The following is a 19,405-nucleotide window of genomic DNA, read 5'->3' as shown; positions in this document are numbered from 1 at the left end:
CGACTGAAAGGATCCAATTTCTCGATCACCGAAGTGCTGAAGAGGAAAGAAATCCAACTCTTCCAGAAGGCGCGAGAGATTTTTGGGAGGAACTCCTGGACAAATAGGGGTAAAGTCTTTATATACCATGATAACAAAAAAATACATGTTCTTGAGGAAAGTCAATTGCTTTTTTTTAATTGACGGCGGAGTGGAAGCCTGAACTGTTTATTTGTTTCTCACATTTTTTTTAAACTGAGTTTTTTGTAATTTTTGTTGTAAAACTGCGTCTGTGTTCGCTTTTTCTTTCTATTTCTGGTTATTTTTTTTTTCTTTTTTTCACACACGGTGAACAATTGAAGTAACTAAACCACAACCGCAAACGAATCATTTGCATCAACAGAATCATAAAAAAGTACCTAAAATAATTCTTCCTATTACATATTAATGAAAAATCACAACTCCAAACTTGGACATATTAATATAAGGTCTTTACTTCCAAGTCTTGAGGATTTTAAACAGTTCATTACCACGAATGATTTTGACTTTGTAGGAGTATCGGAGACTTGGCTCAGTGATCTTACAAACTACGAGGACATCAAAATTAACGGTTATGAGAGTGTATATCAAAGCAAACATGGTAGAGGTGGAGGCGTGGGATTGGTTGTTAAGAATTGCTATAATTTTACGAGAATAGAAAATGAATATACTAAAAACTCCAACTTTGAGCAAGTTTGGATACATATTCGCGTCGATAAGGCAGATTTCATTCTGGGTTGTATATATAAACCTCCACACTACAACCAGTCTGCCTTTTTAAGAGACTTCGATGATATTTTGGCCTCGTTCGCACCTTTATATGACAAAATTTGTTGTGTAGGAGACTTTAATTTAAATTATATGAATTTCTCATCGAAGGATGTCATGGAGTTCAACTGTTTGTTGAATTCCATGGGATTGTCGCAAGTTATCACTTTTCCGACTAGAATAACTTCACAAACTGAAACTTTAATTGATTTAATCATCCTGTCTGACAATATAGAAACTGTCAGATGTGACACTATACCGTCAATGTTTTCAGATCACGAATTTATTTTCTGTGAGTTTCAGTCGCCCGCTGTGAGAAAGGAAGTAGTATACAGGGAATGTAGAAGTTATAATGATATCAACATACATCAGTTCGACCAAGATTTGCGCTCCATTCCATGGCGCAACATTTACGATATTGATAATGCCGATGGTAAGGTTGACTTCATAAATGAGAGTATAAACATACTGCTTGACTTACATGCACCGAAAAAAAAGATTAGACTATCAAAACCGAAAAAACAACCTTGGCTTGAAAATGTTAATTATTTAATGAAACTGCGCGATAAAGCTTTGAGTAAATATAAAAAGCACCGAACTGAAGAAAATCGAGCCTATTATAAATCGATGAGAAACTTAACTTCATCAACAATTGAACGGGAAAGAAAAGCTTTTCTACGAGAAAAATTATCAGTCAATAATAACTTCTGGCGAGATCTAAGGTACTTTTGCGGTAATTCTAAAGGGGGCCACACACGGTTACCAGGCAGTTTGGGAAACCCTAATGGTGTAAACCAGGCATTTGTTTCGTCAATTCCAGATAGTCTGGTTGATCTGAGCGATACCATAAGATTCTATTCCCAAAATAGAAAAGAATCGCTGAACTCCTTGCTCAGTCTCAGAACAGTCTCGGAAATTGATGTGCTCAAAATCATTTCACAAATAAAATCCAAGGCGTGTGGTGTTGACGGCATCAATATCTATGTGCTGAATTTGTGCACTCCCTTCATCCTCCCATATATCACTCACCTCATAAATTATTGCATTACTAACTCGGTATACCCAACAGAATGGAAAAAAGCCTTAGTAATCCCCAAACCAAAAATAGCTTCTCCTAAAGACTACAGTGACCTGAGGCCTATTAGCATCTTACCTTGTCTGTCGAAAATACTGGAGAAAATAATTTATGAACAACTAATAAAACACATCACAAACAACAGTATTCTTCCTGAAACGCAATCCGGCTTTCGTAAATTTCACAATTGCTCTACTACACTTGCTGATATTACGGACGATATTCTTCGTGCTACTGATAGCAACAAACTCAGTCTACTTGTTTTCCTGGACTATAGCAGAGCCTTCGACACCCTCAATCGTCCACTATTACTAGCAATACTCCACTATATAGGCCTAGACGAAAACGCGGTTTCATTTTTCGACAGTTACTTTGATGGTAGAACTCAGAGAGTTATGATAGACGGGGAATTATCTGAAGTGAAGTGCCTTACTTTTTGGTCCCAAAAACTACGTGGAACAAGTAAGCACGATTATAGACATAAAAATTAGAGATAAGAGTATAAAAATTGAAAACAGCAAACGTAACTTAGGACTCATATTGGACAATAAACTCAGATTTGATGATCACATCTCGAGCTGCATACGTCGCGCCTATTTTAACCCATTACAGCCCCGTGGCAACTTAAGTTGCCACGGCGCATTCGACTACATTCTATGCGCACGCGCATAGATATTGAAGTTCCATTGGTAAATTCCGGTCATGTGATATGTCCTGTCTCGAATAGCACAAACGTCAGTCAGATATTGTCAAACAGTGAGTTAGTGTATAACGATTTATTCAGAGCTCTTGAACTTTTTCATTCACCATAATGGCCGTCGATGAGAGATTGTAAGTATTCTATTTCAATAATGCATGCACATTTGTATTTTTGTACCAGTTTTATTCAATATGAATTCAGCAGTATATTTCTTCTTCACAGTAATATTTTCATGCAATATTTTGCTTTTGCCATACGGGCAAAGTTTGATGGCAACTAAAGTGGCCAACGGGAACACGTGACAACGGTTTCTGCAATATTTACATTTCTTACTGAATGATTTCGACAGGTATACTCGTGGAAGATCAGGCACTGGATTACTTCTTCATGAATTAATTGACCTTATCGAGAACGATGAGGACATATCAGCCACCAATATAGCCATATGTCCACCTGATGAACTTCCTGGTGCAGATACAGATAAGGACTCTGATTTATCGGATGAAGAGGTAGTTGGAGATTTTGACCACCTTCCTGCCCGTATATTACGCTCTCAGGTGGAAATGCAGAATCCAGAAATCGATGATGATCACGGCAATCCAGTCGTCCAAGATGAGAACCATTCAGAAGAACCTAGACCGACGACTTCTTCGCAGACAAGAGTAAGAAGCACCAAACGTAAGCGTCCCACAGAACGTACTTGGAAGCCGAAAATGAATGGGTTATCTTCAAGTATTCCTGAACTTGAATGCGAATACCGACCGGTAGCAGAAGATCTTCTGAAAGAAACGGTAAAAAGCCCTATTGAGGCTTTTAGGGCTTACTTCTCGGAAGATTTATTGAGTCATATCGTAACCGAAACTAATCGTTATGCTATGCAGAAACTCGTTCACAACCTGAATGCCACTGCTGAAGAAATGATTACATTTGTCGGAATTATGTTGATGTCAGGTTACCACCCTCTTCCATATAGAAGACTCTACTGGAAACAAGATCCAGATGTTCATTCGCACTTAGTTTCCGATGCCATCCGTCGAAACCGATTCGATGAACTGATAAGTTTTATTCACCTTGCCAACAATGAAAACAATGATGGAAGTGATAAAATGTACAAGGTCCGACCTATTTTTGATCACCTCAACAACTCTTTCAAACAAATCAGTCCTGGGCCCACTATTAGTATCGACGAGAGTATGATTCCTTATTACGGAAGGCATGGGTGCAAACAGTTTATTCGCGGAAAACCTATCAGATTTGGGTTCAAGTTATGGGTTGCCGCGGATCCATCTGGATACATCCATCATGTTGAACCCTATTGTGGAAGTTCAACTCGTCTTCCAGAAACTGGACTCGGTCAAGGAGGTGACGTAGTAATTGGACTTGTAGACCACATGAAATTGTCAAAGGGTATTCGACTCTACTTTGACAATCTTTTTACATCGGTTGGGTTGTTGGAAGAGCTTAGTTCTAGAGGACTTGGTGGAACTGGTACTCTGCGTGAGAATCGCTGTAGTGTTTCAATGAAACTTCCAGATAAAAAAACGTGGAAAAATAAACCCAGAGGTGAAACATCCACCAGTTCTTCAGGAGATATTTTAGCAGTCCGTTGGAATGACAACAATGTTGTTACTGTACTTACTAATTGTGATAATGTACATCCTATGTCAAAGTCAAACCGATACTCCAGAATTGAAAAGAAGGTCATTTCTGTCAAAGTACCAGGTCCTATTGCTCGTTACAATAGTAACATGGGTGGAGTAGATCTTTCTGATCAATTTTTGGCTTCCTACCGAAACAGAATCAGGTCGAAAAAATGGTGGTGGCCTTATTTCTCTTGGACTGTGGATGTATGCAGCACACAAGGTTGGTTACTGTATCGTCGCCTTGGGCATGATATTCCTCTATTGGATTTCAGACGTCAGTGTGCTATTTTCATTCTGAAGTCTTACGACAGTCCTCCAATGGTAGCAGGAGTTCGATCATCTCTAGAGTTCACACCAGCTCTCGAAGAAATAAGAAAAGATCGAACAGATCATTTCATCGAAAAAGGTGAATCCAAGTATCGCCGTTGTAAAGTATGTGGCAGGCGTACAATTTTTGTATGCAAGAAGTGTGAAGTTCCTGTTCATCCTGATGAGTGTTTCAAAATTTTTCATGATGTAAAATAATAATATTTTATGTAATTTCATAGGAAATATTATACGGTTGAATCACAATAGATGTATACGATTGATATGCTAGTTTTATTGTACTTTGGAAAATTTCTTCATGAATTATCCCAGTGGCAACTTAAGTTGCCGCTTCATAGTAACTCTCCTGCATGTTCGATCATTATTTTTATAACACAATATCACTTTTTGAGTCTAAATAACTCATCAGACAAAGTTTCAGTTGAAAATCTTCACGGGGGAATTATGGGCTTTAATGGGTTAAGATGAGAATGCTGTACCGTTATCGTCATGATATACCACAGAAACAAAAAAAGTTACTATGTGACTCTCTTATTTTGTCTACATTTAACTTTGGGGACGTGGTGTATGGAGATTGCTTAACCGAAATTACTAAAAGTAGAATTCAAAAAGTTCAAAACTCTTGTTTACGATTCATATATGGAATCAGAAAATATGAAAGGATCTCATACAAGCTGAGGGAGATAGGGTGGTTGAATATGAATTTCCGGAGAAAGCTACATTCGGCATGTTTCTACCATAATATCGTGATGAATAAACTACCTTGCTACCTTCATCGAAAAATAATCTATAGGACCGATGTTCACAATATTAATGTGAGAAATAAAGGTCTTATCACTCCACCCATTCATAAAACAAGTATTTTTGAGAGAAGCTTTACTTACAATATAGCCAAGATCTACAACTCTCTTCCTTTTAGCCTCAAGCTCCTAAATATAAAAAATTTCAAGGTGAGCGCTTTCCGATACTACCTCAATGAACAGAATAAATAATGATTCTTTTTTTGCTGTTTCCTAAGTCTCGTGTGTTTTTTTTTTTTTTTTCCTTTTTTTTTTCCTTTTTAAAATAGTGAACACAGAACGCCTTTAAGTAAATATGTAATTATGATTTTTCTTTTTTTTTTTGGTTGAGTTTGAGCAGGATATGCATGCGTGCATGACTGGACTCCGCCTTTTTTCACAATCAAGCTACAACCTGACTACTATATATCTTTGTATTTCTATTTGTGGAAATAAAGTTCATTATTATTATTATTATTATTAAATTAGTGTCACGTCGCTTGAGATCAGGGAAAACACAATACTACTATAAAAGTAACACGTAATATTATCACCGTCAATCTCAATCCAACAAGATTACGATGCATCAAAATATGTTATTGAATGGTTATAGATATTAATATTTTGAACGACGTAATTATTAAGGCTCATAAAAGCAATAATTATTGCAAACATGCTGGATTTGTAATGTTTCAATGTGCAAGGTACGGTGGTTGAACACTTTCAGTTTCAGTTCATAAAAATGAAAATCAATACGGATTTCAATAATTCAAAGTGTGATGGTAAGTTTTGAATTATACCCTTACTGTGAAGGTTTACCGCATAAGCACTCTACTTGTCTCTTTCTTCCACACCGTAATATAACGAGTGTTTTTTCAGTTGCATGAGAATTTTCTAAAGTTGTTGTCTATGGTGTGACAGTTGAGAACTGTGTTGACATTAATTACTGTTTTGGCAATTCATCATGAATCGTTTAACGCAAGGACAACACAAATTGTGGAACTTTACTTTGAAAAAAATTAATCTGTTCTGCCATGAAATTATCTAGCATATTAGATAATAAAAATTCCTCCCAACAATATTTCTGTCTTGTCTCATTAGGCGTAGTAAAAAGAAATCCATTATATGTTTTCCATAGATGGCTTTAGTTATCTATATCACGTGTTGTATGAATTCGATCGAGTTCCACTAGGTATGAGAAAGACGAGATTTCGTACTCCAAAAACTGTACTTACAGTTTTGTGATTTGTTGAGTGAGTTCGGTTTGAGCGCGCGTCAAAGATGGACACTAGCAGAGTGAAAATACGATATATTTCACAGTTTTTCATTGATAAAAGTGAAAATGCAAGCCAGGTGGCTGAAAATGGGGATAAAGTTTATTGTCCTGATACTGTAACATACAATCACGCGCAATTTTGGTTTCGTCGATTCAGTCCCAGTAATTTCGATGTCAAAGTCCAACACGCACTGCTGGAGAGCCAATTGTCGATAAAACCATGGACATTGTCGAGTCCGACTGACATGTAAGCACTGTTTCGATTTCCCAAGGCTAAAGATTGCACAAAAAACCATTTGGAACCATTCGCATAATGCTGGTCTCAAGAAGAGGCTAGATGTATGGGTACCACACGAGAAAACGTTAAAAAACCTCATGGACCGAATTTCCATCTGCGAATCGCTGCTAAATTGCAACAAAATCGACCCATTTTTGAAGGGGTTGATGACTGATGTTGAAAAGTTGATCACTTACGACAACGTCAAGCGAAAACGGTAGTAGTCGAAACGTGGTGAGCTGGCAGAAACAGTAACCAAGCTAGGATTGAGGCCAGGAAGGTTTTGCTGTGCGTTTGGTGGAATTGGCAGGGAATTATCTACTATGAGCTGCTCTCCTAAGGCACAACTGCCAATAATTGGACCGTCTGAAGAAAGCAATCTCCCAGAAGCGGTCAGCTTTGGCCAATAGGAGAAGAATTTTGTTCCATCAGGACAACACCAGACCATACACATCGATAGTGACTCGCCAGAAGTTCTGGGAGCTTGGTTTGGAGGTTCTCTTGCATCCACCTTATACTCCTAACTTGGCACCAAGTGATTACCATCTGTTCCTGACCATGGCGAACAATTTAGCTGATGAAAAATTTGCTTGTGAAAATCGACTCTCCCAATTTTTTGCCAATAGAGACAAGGGCTTTTATGAGAGAGTCATTATGATATTCACTTCAAAATGGTTATAAGTTATTGAACAAAACGGCGTATATTGGAACTGAATCGGATCATTCTAACTATGGTAATTATAATTGAAGCCTTGTTTTTCATGCAAAATTAATGGATTTCTTTTTACTAAACTCCCATATTATAGTTCTCAACCATTGTAGTTGTGTTAGAATGAATAAGTAGATTATTTGAACCTCGAAAAGCATCATTCTATACGAACAAAAAATTCACGTGAATCCAAAGCTACTTCGCGTACGAATCGAACTCCATTCCCCGAAATATCCCTCCATATAATAGCGAAATGGCTTTGATATCTGTACGAATCCCATCTCCCAACCTCCATTCATCACGAATTCCCGCAGAACGCAATCAAACCTCAAACATTTCATGGAAAGCTATCGGTCACCGCATCTCGTGCGTATTACGCTACGTGGCGCGTGTAAACGTTATGAAAAACTATTCGTTCTCAATAATTTATTGACGCTTCGGTGATTCGTTCGGGCTTCCGACGTTTACGACACGCATCCAGAGAACGATTGATTGATTGTCCAGGCTATTCATCCGCCCAGCGCTCTGCCGAAGGTACGTTTCTGTTTCCGCACGAATTTCAGAACAATCAACGTCTCCAATACGGACACTCCGACTGGGTGGCACGCATGCCTTAATTTTCGTGATTGGTTGATGTGTTTTTTTTCGATGTCGTGTCGTTCGAAATGAAATATCGTTGATGCCACCACGCTAGACGCTAAGTAATCGAAGTTGAATCTTTGTCCAAAGATATAGTTGATGCCTCGGTCACAACAACTTGAAAGTTGGGAAATCACACTATCTTTCTCGGAATTTATTTACGTTCGATTGACGATAACGACGACGTTGGCGCCTGTTCGCAGAAATGGCCTTACATTATCTTCAACAAATTGTCTTTTTAGGGAACTTCAATAATTTGGATGTTATATTTTCTTCTTCTACTACTTTAGTTAACAAGTTGAGTCTATGAATAAAGGAAAAAATGTATGGCGGCATTCTTTGATCTAGCGAAGGCCTTTGACACTTTGACTCCGTTCCCTATGGCTTGTTGCTGGAAAGACTCAACTTAGTCGAATTAAGAGGTAGATGCTAGGGACTTATGAGGGACTAGTGCAGAGGTAAGCGATCCTCAAACTATGAGGATGGGCATACCACAGGGAACGCTCTTGGGGCCTCTGCTCTTCCTGATATATATATATATATATATATATATATATATATATATATATATATATATAAATCAGATAACATCGCTAAAGATAGATCTTCAACTCTCAGTGTTCCCAATTTGCCGACGATACCAAATTATTCGGTAACCCCAACGTGGCAGCTCATCTGATTCAGGAAGACATGGAGAAATTGAACCATTGGTGCCAGGAGTGGAGGTTGCCTCTGAACTACGAGAAGTGTGTTGTTCTGCACTTGGGTGCTCGCAATCCCCGTCGTCAGCACTATATAAACAACAACCCCATCGCTACTTGTAGTAGTCATGCTGACCTTGGTGTAATTGTGTCAGAGAATCTAAGCTGGTCCGACCACATTCTTCAGGCGGTAAACAAGGCCAAAAGAACTTTATTTATGGTTCAGAAAGCTTTTGGTAGATGTGATCCCTCCACCTGTGCTATCCTTTACAAACTCTACGTGAGACCCATACTGGAGTTTGCTGGCCCTGTGTGGAGTCCTTCATTGAGTAGAGACTCGGCATTGTTGGAGAGCGTCCAGCGACGGGCAACTCGTTTGCCCTACGGCATCTTACGTCCCAGTTATGGTGAAAGACTGTCCATCATGAATCTGTCCACGTTTGATGACAGGAGGCTGCGTGGTGATCTCATCATTACTTTTCGTGCTCTTCACAACTTTTTTGGAGTTGACCTCAGTGGTCTCTTCAAGTTGAACCTGGACGACCGTCTGTGAGGTCACGCTTTCAAGCTGAGGAAGGAAAGTTTCAAGACATCCCAAAGACAGTTCTTCATCACAAACCGCGTGTTTACCGTTTGGAACTCTTTACCTTCATCGGTGGTGAACTCAGTTTCTGTGAACTCTTTTAAAAACAACTATGACACCTGGTTTCGTCGCGGGTGAGTGCTACTTGTGGAGCTGTGAATTGCTTTTTCTTTTGTAATGCATTTTTTTAAGTTTCGGTGTATTTTTTCATATATTTCAATTTTTGTGAGTTTATAGGCTTGGCCTCAACTCTTTACCTTGTAATAATAATAATAATAATAAAAAGATACCGAAGGGCCTTATAGTATCATATGTCGACGATACCATGATGATGTTTGAGGGAGGTATATGGGAGAAGGTTCGCAGGAGTGCAAAGGGAGGTTTTCAAATGCTGGGTACATATTTATGTGAAAGTATTGCTTTCCTTAGACATGTGTGTCGGGCTTTCGCCCCTCTGCAATACGATAAAAAGTATTAGAATAAGCAACACTTGAAGGAAATAACAAATAAAGAAATCAACAACAGAAGTCAGCCGTTCATATGTGGTAACAGCAGCAACTGACCTTACCACTTGGGAAGCTATAGCTACCTGCGTGACATCCGAGTCCAAGAAAAACAACAATGTGGAATGGCTTACTTGTAAAATTGTTGTAAAATTAAACAAAGAAAAAGGGAATAAGGACAGTCGTCCAAAGAAAAGTGCTTTCTTTTGACACGTGTGTCGAGCTTTCAGAAATGTGCAGTACGATAAAAACTGTTAGAATAAGCAACATAAGGAAATAACAAACAAACGAAATCAACAACAGAAGCAAGCCGTTCATTTGTGGTTACAGCAGCAACTGACCTCACCACGTGGAAAGCTATAGCTGCGTGACATTTGAGTCTCAACACAACAATATCACAGTTCCTTGCGTTCTCTCTTGATAAAACGGACCTACCTGACTTCACCACGTTCACCACCGGGAGTGCAATGACTCAGTGTTTACTTGTTCGTGCCCAGTAATCAAAAAAGTATATTCAGCAAAATATTTGGGACTTTGTGTTGACCAACATCTTAGATGGAATGTCCATGCAGAGTTCCTCAGAGATCTTCTCAGGGCAATGCTGCATGTATTTTACAACATTTGTGCATTTGCAACAAGAGTTTGTATGTTCTTGTAATTACAGTGAACTCTCGTTAACTCGAAACACCACGGGACCAAGATTTTTCGTCGAGTTACGTATAGTTCGACATAGGCGTAGTTCGAGTTATACAGATCATTCTTGATTAAATTCGACTTACAGAGGTATTGAGATATTTAGGTGAACCAAATGAAAATTCAAGTTATACAGGGAAACAATAGTAATATCTGTTCGCTATAGTAGGAGTAGATCGTATACATATTTGATGAATTTACTGAAAAATTAATTGACAATAGAAAATTTCATAATCACAAGGTAGTGTAGCCTAACTTCTTTTTTTGAAGTGTGCCATTCAGTCGATTGATGTCGTAGCTAGAGGTCTCTTTTGAGAAATGGAACTATAAATATTTGTCTCGACACTGTCCAGTCACCATTATGAATTAGAAAAAGGAGGGACGAACGTTTACCGTTGAGTCCTATTTTTCAAGCGGATATTCTGTTATCGGAATTCAGCGTGCCTTTCAGAATATCTTTAATTCTTGAGTAAGTAATTACGTTCAGACAACTTGCAAGTGTAACCAGATGAAGAACTAAGACTCCTTCAGCCCATTAGATCTCCTGAGAACATATTGATGCAGTGAAAGCTTCAAAGTTGCGATTTCACGGCGTTCTTCTATCAAATATGCGTCTACCCTTGAACATTCTGATCGTAATTGGAGGAGAATTTAGCATGATGATCTTCATTTCCATCCATACAAGATGTCGATTGTGCAGGAACTGAAGGTGACTTTAATTCTAAGAGGAACGCGTATGAGGTTTTTCTAGAAGTCGACGCTATTATTATCGTTTTGGTGAGGAAGCCATTTTACATTCATGTGGAAATGACAGCAAACAAAACATGCGACTTTATTAGTGTCATTTTTGTAATGTTGAATGATTCCATCACGGAATATTGTCAATACTTCTTGACCTCTTAAATTTTTATCGCTTTGGTCAATTCACAAAAATGAGCTAGTGTAATGTTTTTCGCATCGGACCAAGAACATAAAGAAGTAGCAACCACAAAAATGTAGTTAACACTAATCTGAATATGTCAGCTACTTTGCTATTTCTTTTTTAATATTTGTTTTATTATGTTGTTTGAATGCCATTTGCGGAAAGAACTATAGGGAAGGTCTCCGTAAAGTCATACTCTAATTCCTAATGAATAATATAATATTTCTTCAAGAATGTGGTATATTCTTTTATTGCAAACTTCAGTAGTAGGTACTCAACCGTAACACAGATATATTGTTTTATGAAAATTTTCCATAGTCTCAATGCAATAATGAAATCTCTCCTCTTTTCTCAACTATAATCACCCAAGATTATGGGAGTAGCGAAATTTTATGCTTATATTGCAATCAACAATCTCAACGTTGAGAAGCTCAGTTTCTTCTTTATAATCACCATGAGATTCATTGAAGCGTGAATCGCTCTTATCCTTATTCATGCCAATCTCAGAAAATTTACGTATTAAGTACCCACCTAAAGCTAAATTATCCTAGCTCGTTGCCTTCACAAATTGCTCCGTATAATTCCAAACTCGATATGCAAAGATAAGAAAATTATTTTTCTGCTTTTCAACTGAACAGGTTAAATTCCTACAACCCCAACTTCTAGCCTAACTCATGCATCATGTCTCTTAATTGAGTCTCTTCAAGCCATGGCAGTCATCTTGTATGCGTGTATGGATTTAGATGTGAAATTTCAAGTTTTTCAGCTGTTTATTGGATATGGATAAAGGAACACTGGATGTTTCAATTGGTGTATCGAATTTTGGCTAAATAAGATAAAGGTTTATCAGTTAACAGCTTATGAGCGTACCTTCTTATTATGATACCCCTAATTTCATGGCCAGTTGAGCGTAGCTTAGGTTTTTCCATACATGATCTAGGGCTCTCATTCATCCACGACTTCATTATTTTATCTTAGATACGACTTGAAAATGACCATATGTGGCCCCAAGAATGTTCCTGTTCTATTTTTGCTCGATTGGTACCTGAGAAGTTGGTTCTTCGAATTGAATATATCTTTGAATATTCAAATGGACTGTATACTGTATATTAATTTCACTAGAATCAACATCAGCCTTGTTCTAGTCAGTTTAAGACCTGACGTTTCAACTACCTTAGACTACGACTGGACAACCCGTCCAAATTTTGTTGACAAACACACAAAGCCTTCTATTTTTGACATTCTGGCGACAAAAAGCGATAAGACATATTGTCCAGCCGAAATTGTCGTCACATACTTAATTTAAATGTACCTGCATTAGTATAACAATCATTCTCATTTCTCATTCATAAGGTTCTCAGAAAGATACAATAGAGAATATATATCCCCTACCCTAATTAATGTGCAGTTACCATGATACCATTGCGCAAGCATACAACTTAAAGAATAAGAAATTCACGTACAATAAGATTTTATGTTTCTAACCCAGGTATAAAAGTGGGAAAAGGACAGTTCAGTGGGGTAAGTTTGTAAGTTATGAAGTGATGATCAGTTGAGTTAGTAGAGTGTTCAAGGATGTTTCAAGTGCTGTACCACAATAAAGTTCTCGTCTGTCGTCCATCAGCGTTTTGATAATACCCACGAAAGGAAAAACCAGTGTCTGTCGCTAACTTCATTTCTATCAGACCGCGATACTCCGAAACGAAATTTTCGGAAACTACGAGTTCGCGAGCCCGTAAACCGACATGTATATTCATTAAATCGCGATAGTTTTCGCCAATTACCCGCCGAAGCACTCTCCTCCCTCTCGCATAGCTTTCCCCCAACCCCTATCCGGCTTTCAGCCCGTCGTGTTTCGAACGGCAGAGATGTAGGTTTAATTAGTGTTTGTTCTGGGGATCTGGACCTCCCGGGATGGGGGAGAGCCATATCGCGGGATATTACCGGATACCGGTAGTTGCCAGCTTGAATAATGCTCCGTTACACATCCCATCCACATCGGATACGCCTGCAGCCAGGTATAATTCGGATGAAAGAAGAGAACCGTTCCCTGGGGGACGCCACTAAGGAATGGTTATGAATATTGGAAGCGGAGGTTTGGTTCGGTTGAGCCGAAGAAAGTTCGAATCCGTTCCGGAAACGCCAGCCAAGAATTGAGTCATTACCTGAATGCACTCGACGTTACATCAACCCTCTATATTTTATGCAATTGGGAAAACATTTAGAAGAAATTACAAGCCTGTAATAAGACCTCTCTCGAAGTCCAAGAAGCTAAATAAACAGATATATTATTAATAAATAATAATAAAATATTTTAAAAGAATCACATAGGAAGGCATTTTGTTTACCAGGGTAATTTATGGTGGAAAAACTAATTTTGGAATCTCATTGCTCAAATTCAATACCAGCAACTTGATAAATGTAGCATGTAATAGTATGTTACATACAGGGTGGGGAAGTGATTTACGAGGCGTGTATTTAAAGTAAGGTCTCCAAGGCCATTGTATCGCCGCAAGTAGCGCTAGATGAAATCCGTCAACACTGTTGTATACGTTAGGCCCCTCTCCACCAATCGACACCTGGTGGAGCTCATTAGGACGCTCAGTCTTGACGTAGCTGCCATTTGCAATGGAAGTGCCGGTTGTCGCTCCCGCCAGGTGCGAGTTACTTTCAGTCATTAAGTTTTTGCACTTAACAAAAAATTCCGCCTATAGAAATTCATCGTCAATTGGAAGAAGTGTTTGGTGAGAAATGTATGGACGTGAAAAACGTTCGAAAATGGTGTAGAGAATTTTCTGCTGGCCGACGAAACGTTCACGACGAGGAGCGCAGTGGCAGGCCTTCACACTCGGACGTTACAGTGCGGAAAGTTGAGGCGCTTGTGCTGAAAGATCGCAGGTTGACTCTCAATGAGTTGGCCGAAAAACTTCAAGATGTATGCAGTAGAGACTCTTTTCATTCAATGGACTAGTTTTCATTTTTTTGTTGAGGATCAATTCTAAAAATTTAAGTAAAATTAAACAAAAATGTGGAAGAATCATTAAAATATCTCTAGAAATGAAAAAGTTATGGTACTTTGAAGTTGCGCTTGGAAGAATAATTTCATAGTACGTGTAAGTGTCGTGACGTCACACACTAGACGACTGGTATTCGCAGAGTGCTTACGAATTCATTGGTGTACAATCACTTGTGCCGTTCGTGTCGTGTTTTGTTCGTTACACGATGGCTGAAATAACTTACTATACTATACATACATATAAATTACTTTTTACTCCTCATATAAATATGTTTTGCCATTGATAGACTTCAACAACCAATACTCAACTACAAACTGTTTATGAAACGTTTTTTAAATAAATCATCGTTATAAGTTGAACCATGATGAAGCAAACTCAAAAGTAGATACTTACTTGAAAAGTTTAACTCCTTTTATTTCTGCACTGACATAAGATGGATTTGAAGAAAAAAACACCATCACTGCGAATATATCAATTTTAGGCAAATTGTCACTTTGTCCTTTCACGAAGCCTTCTTCCATTATGGTGACATGAAAACAAAACTCGAGTTAAAACTACACTGTACAACTACAAACGGCGCGAGAGCCTTGGCACGGCTAAGTATTTAAACGTAATTTATGGTGAAACGATCACAGGCAAGAGCCGTGACGTCACAGGCCAAAGACGTTCCGCGCTAAAATACGTAAATTTAAATAATCTATTTCTCAGTCATTTATTGATGGATTTTCAAAATGTTTTCACTGATTTATCAGTTTTGCTCTATATTTTAATTCTATCGTGTCAAATATAGTATTATCAACATCACTAAACTAGTCCATTCTGATGAATAACCTGCAATACCGATGAAGAAGTTCTAGAAGCGGTCATTTCGTTCTTGCGCGAGGCAGCGGGATCGTGGTTCGAGGAGGGGATACAAAAGTTTGTCGTACGAATGAGGAAGCTCATCGAAGTGAATGGCGATTACGTAGAAAAATAGCTTAGATTTCAAGCTTTACAGCAATGTACAAAACTCAGTAAATAAATGTTATTTAATGTGAAAAAAATAAATGGAGACCTTACTTTAAATACACGCCTCGTATTACAGCCGATCGGCAAGATAGAATACTGCAGATGCGAGGCTGTAATGATTTTTCCCGACGTTTGTTTACTATTTTAATTACAATTTATCTAATCGATGATCAGGTTTTGTTGTTTTGATAACAATTATTTCTTGATTTCAATTATGACATTACAAATTATATTCAAGCAACTTGAGTTCCTTGCAAGGAAACATAAAGAGTTAGTTGATAAGTTAGTTAATTGATCATAGATGAGAAAGCTGACAATATTTGCAATAATATGAGCAGATAAGAAAAGTGACACATGCTAACCGCGAAAGTGACACTTGCTAGCTGGGAAAGTGACATTTGCTCTCTGGGAAAGTATGAAGTATGTAATGATTCGCTTTCCGACTGCTTTAAAGCTTAAAAATCCATAGATCACCAACCGATTGTGAGTGAACACTTTTTGGCCATCCTACTTCTTCTTCTTTTCTTTCCCAATTCGTTTTCCACCCACTCCTTGACGTGAGTCTCTCTCAAACATTTCCACGCTTCCTTATCTTGTGTCCCGAGCACTCAATTTTTTTCTAGCCACCTTCTTTATATCTTTAACCTATCGTTTCTGTGGGCGCCCTAACTTCGTTTTGTTTGTCTGAGTCTCCATATGGTTGTTCTATAAGCTAGTCACATATGAGAAGTCCGAATTCACTTCATCGCAGGCACCTCCGGAATTACGTCGCTAACCATAGACAACTTCTTTATATTATCGTTCCTAATTATGTCACGTGAAGAGTTTTCCAACATGCGGCCGGCGTTCTGTCATGACTCTTTGTGTCTTTTGAGCCAATTTGCGCAAGCTTTGTTCAAACTTATCGTTTCCAGACCAAAAGTTTGGACAGGTAGTACACATACCGTCCAACTTAGGGTAATCAAATATAACTTTACTACACGATATGATTTGTTTTATGAGGGGGCAGTGGAATGAGGTAACTTTCATTTAGTTCAACCACATATGCTCTCAGTGTTCTACTGTTCTATTTAGAGTCTCCAACACAAAACTGAAGCTAATTACTACCCTGATGATAGATGAAAAAACTAGAATGTCTGACATAATAAATGTCTTACTTGGAATACAAAAAGGTGGTATGTTAGGACCAACAGGATGAAGATCCTGTTTACAAATAATTATGATTCATTGTGACTACCATGAATATCAGCTCATCAACAAGGGCGATACTTCGAGATGAGCCAACCAACTATAAGAAAGCCGATAAATGAATCAAAGTTATTCCGAAGAGTTACTTCTTTCTATATGCTTTCTCATGGCTGTTTTATCAGAATATCTTGATTTCTCAACAATTAAGACCGTATTCTATTGAGTATTCGAATCGGGTAAATTGGAGAATTGTACAATTAATATCATTCGTTGAGTTTTTTATTATCCCTTTCATTGTTATTAATTTTATGAATAGAAGTATAAGTTATTCAGTGATCTTTTTTCTCCATAAAATCTACTCAATGAAGTCATAAGAGAATGAAACGTGTTCAAAAATTCAGAGGGAGGAAAAGTCTTGGCCTCCCGAGGAGGAAAAGATTCATTTTCCTCCTCCCTCATTGGCGGGTTGGATATGATGTTTTCGATCAAGGTAGTCGAAAAAATCTATTGCCTGCCGCAGATTTTGAATCACCTATCCTTTTTTTCAATGTCATTGTTGCTATCTTCAATTACTGCTTCACCGTATAGTTCTAGAAATCTGAAAAACTCTATTAGCTGAGACGACTTCAATGAAACGCCCTGCACATATTAGGATCCCAGATTGGCTATATATTCATTGTGTGAGACACATCGTAAAATATTTCATCTCCCTAAATATACCCACCCTTCTTTTTAGGGTGTCTTTCACAACGGCTATAATACTGAAAAACCCTGCGAAATGCAAGTTTTATTATTCTTCATTATGTCACTTCCTCCTCATCTTGGTTAGCTCAGTATCGTTGGTATCCTACAATGCAAACTTTACATTGGGAGATTTACATTTCTTTGTTAAAATTTAAATCCAATTTTTTATTTGTAGAATTTTATTTTCAATTTGTAATATCTAGGTGAAAAGGATTATATTCTTCGATTCATTATTAATCTATTAAAGCTACTGATCAAATGAAATTTGTCTCTATAATAAAATGAGGAGAGATCTGGCGTGAAGTCAGGGACTTTTGAGCGCTCCTTCATTGAGCCAATTGCGCCTTTAGAGAGCCAACGAACTACTAAACGAGCACTCAAAAGCTCCTGACTTCACGTAATTCCTTTTTTAAATCAGCTTGAATTTTTCATGGTTTTGAAGACGCTATTGAATGAAAGTTTGATCGAAATTTTGAGTTGTTATTCTGTATATTGGAGTACATGCAAAATTGCACCTTGGTCGGATTTGTTGTTATGGAAATATTAGGTTTTTTACGGCTTTCCGCTTGATTTTCTATGGTCCTGATAACGCTATCCTCATGAAATATTGGAGGAAGATTGAAATGTTTATTCTGTATACACACGCAAACTTTCAACCCGATCGAATCGAATCAGGGCAATCTAGGGTGGGTTTTTCTTTTCCCATATTCTTCTTTAATTTTCTATTATGTGATCACTTTTCACGAGCAGCTTGAAATATTTCATTTCAACAGTTCAAATCTTCGTCGGTTACAAATACATATATTGGTTAATTTTCTGTCGATATCCATACCTCTAAAGGTTTTGATATTATTATTGTTCCTTCACTGCGACGCGATATTCGGAATCCACACCTAACCTGAAACTTTCTATTTTATAGCTTTTTTCGTTTGAAAGCTGGGTCGAACCTCATCGTTTGAGATATCTGTATCTCGCGTTTTATAAGTCCGATCTGTTTCCACTTGATGACGTTGAAGGATGAGATTTCGTACTTCAAAATCTCTGAGAGTTTTGTGATTAGTGGACTCAGTTTAGTTCGAACGATTATCAAAGATGGACACTAGCAAAGAGAAAATACGCTCAATTTTAGAGTTTTTCTTCGATAAAGGCGAAAATACAAGCCAGGCGGCTGAAAATGTGAATACTGTATACTCCAAAACTCACGCCCACTTTTGGTCTCGTCGATTCCATTTCGGTATTTTGGTATCAAAGATGCACTACGCACGCGAAGGCCAATTGTCGAAAATGTCGATAAAATCACGGACATTGTCGAGTCCGACCGTTAAATAAGCACTGTTTAGATTGCCCAAGAGCTAAAATAGATTGCACAAAAAATCGTTTGGAACTATTTGCATGGGACCAGTCTCAAGAAAAAGCTGGATGAATGGGTTAACGCAAAAAACACTCATGGACCGAAAGTCCATCTGCGAATCACTGCTGAATCCCAACAAAATCAATTTTTGAAGCGGTTATTGGTGACTGGTAATGAAAAGTGAATCACTTACGACAACGTCAAGCGAAAACGGTCGTGGTCGAAATGCGGTGAGCCCGCGGAAACGGTGGCCAAACTAGGATTGACAGACAGGAAGGTTTTGCTGAGTGTTTGGTGGGTGCTGTGAGCTGCACAACTGTTAACTCGGAGCTGTGCTGTCAACAATTGGACTGTCTGAAGGAAGCGATAGCCCAAAAGTGGCCAGCTTTGGCTAATAGGAGAGGAATTATGTTCCATCAGAAAAACGCCAGGTCACACACAGCGACAGTTAATCGCCAGAAGTTCCGGGAGCTTGGTTGGGAAG

At 38.2% G+C, this 19,405-nt stretch overlaps 2 protein-coding genes across 3 annotated transcripts in view; both read left to right on the top strand.

The window, feature by feature from the left end:
• LOC123672840 (roundabout homolog 2) overlaps window positions 1-19,405 on the top strand; it is a 327,252-nt gene that overhangs the window by 237,797 nt on the left and 70,050 nt on the right. The gene's annotated exons all lie outside the window — the stretch shown is intronic.
• Window positions 2,461-4,794, top strand: LOC123672841 (piggyBac transposable element-derived protein 3-like). The gene is made up of 2 exons (XM_045607152.1): window positions 2,461-2,692; window positions 2,911-4,794. Exons 1-2 carry the CDS (start codon window positions 2,673-2,675, stop codon window positions 4,727-4,729), a joined length of 1,839 nt encoding a protein of 612 aa, XP_045463108.1. The 5' UTR covers window positions 2,461-2,672; the 3' UTR covers window positions 4,730-4,794.

The sequence above is a fragment of the Harmonia axyridis genome, chromosome 2 (genome assembly GCF_914767665.1).
Source record: "Harmonia axyridis chromosome 2, icHarAxyr1.1, whole genome shotgun sequence".
NCBI classification, from domain to species: domain Eukaryota; kingdom Metazoa; phylum Arthropoda; class Insecta; order Coleoptera; family Coccinellidae; genus Harmonia; species Harmonia axyridis.
The sequence above is the reverse complement of the archived record's forward strand: the minus strand, read 5'-3'. Positions and strand labels throughout refer to the sequence as shown.

Coding starts and splice junctions, on each gene's coding strand:
- LOC123672841 (XM_045607152.1), top strand. CDS start 2,673: ATGGCCGTCGATGAGAGATT. Junction 2,693..2,910: donor ATGGCCGTCGATGAGAGATT/GTAAGTATTCTA, acceptor TGATTTCGACAG/GTATACTCGTGGAAGATCAG.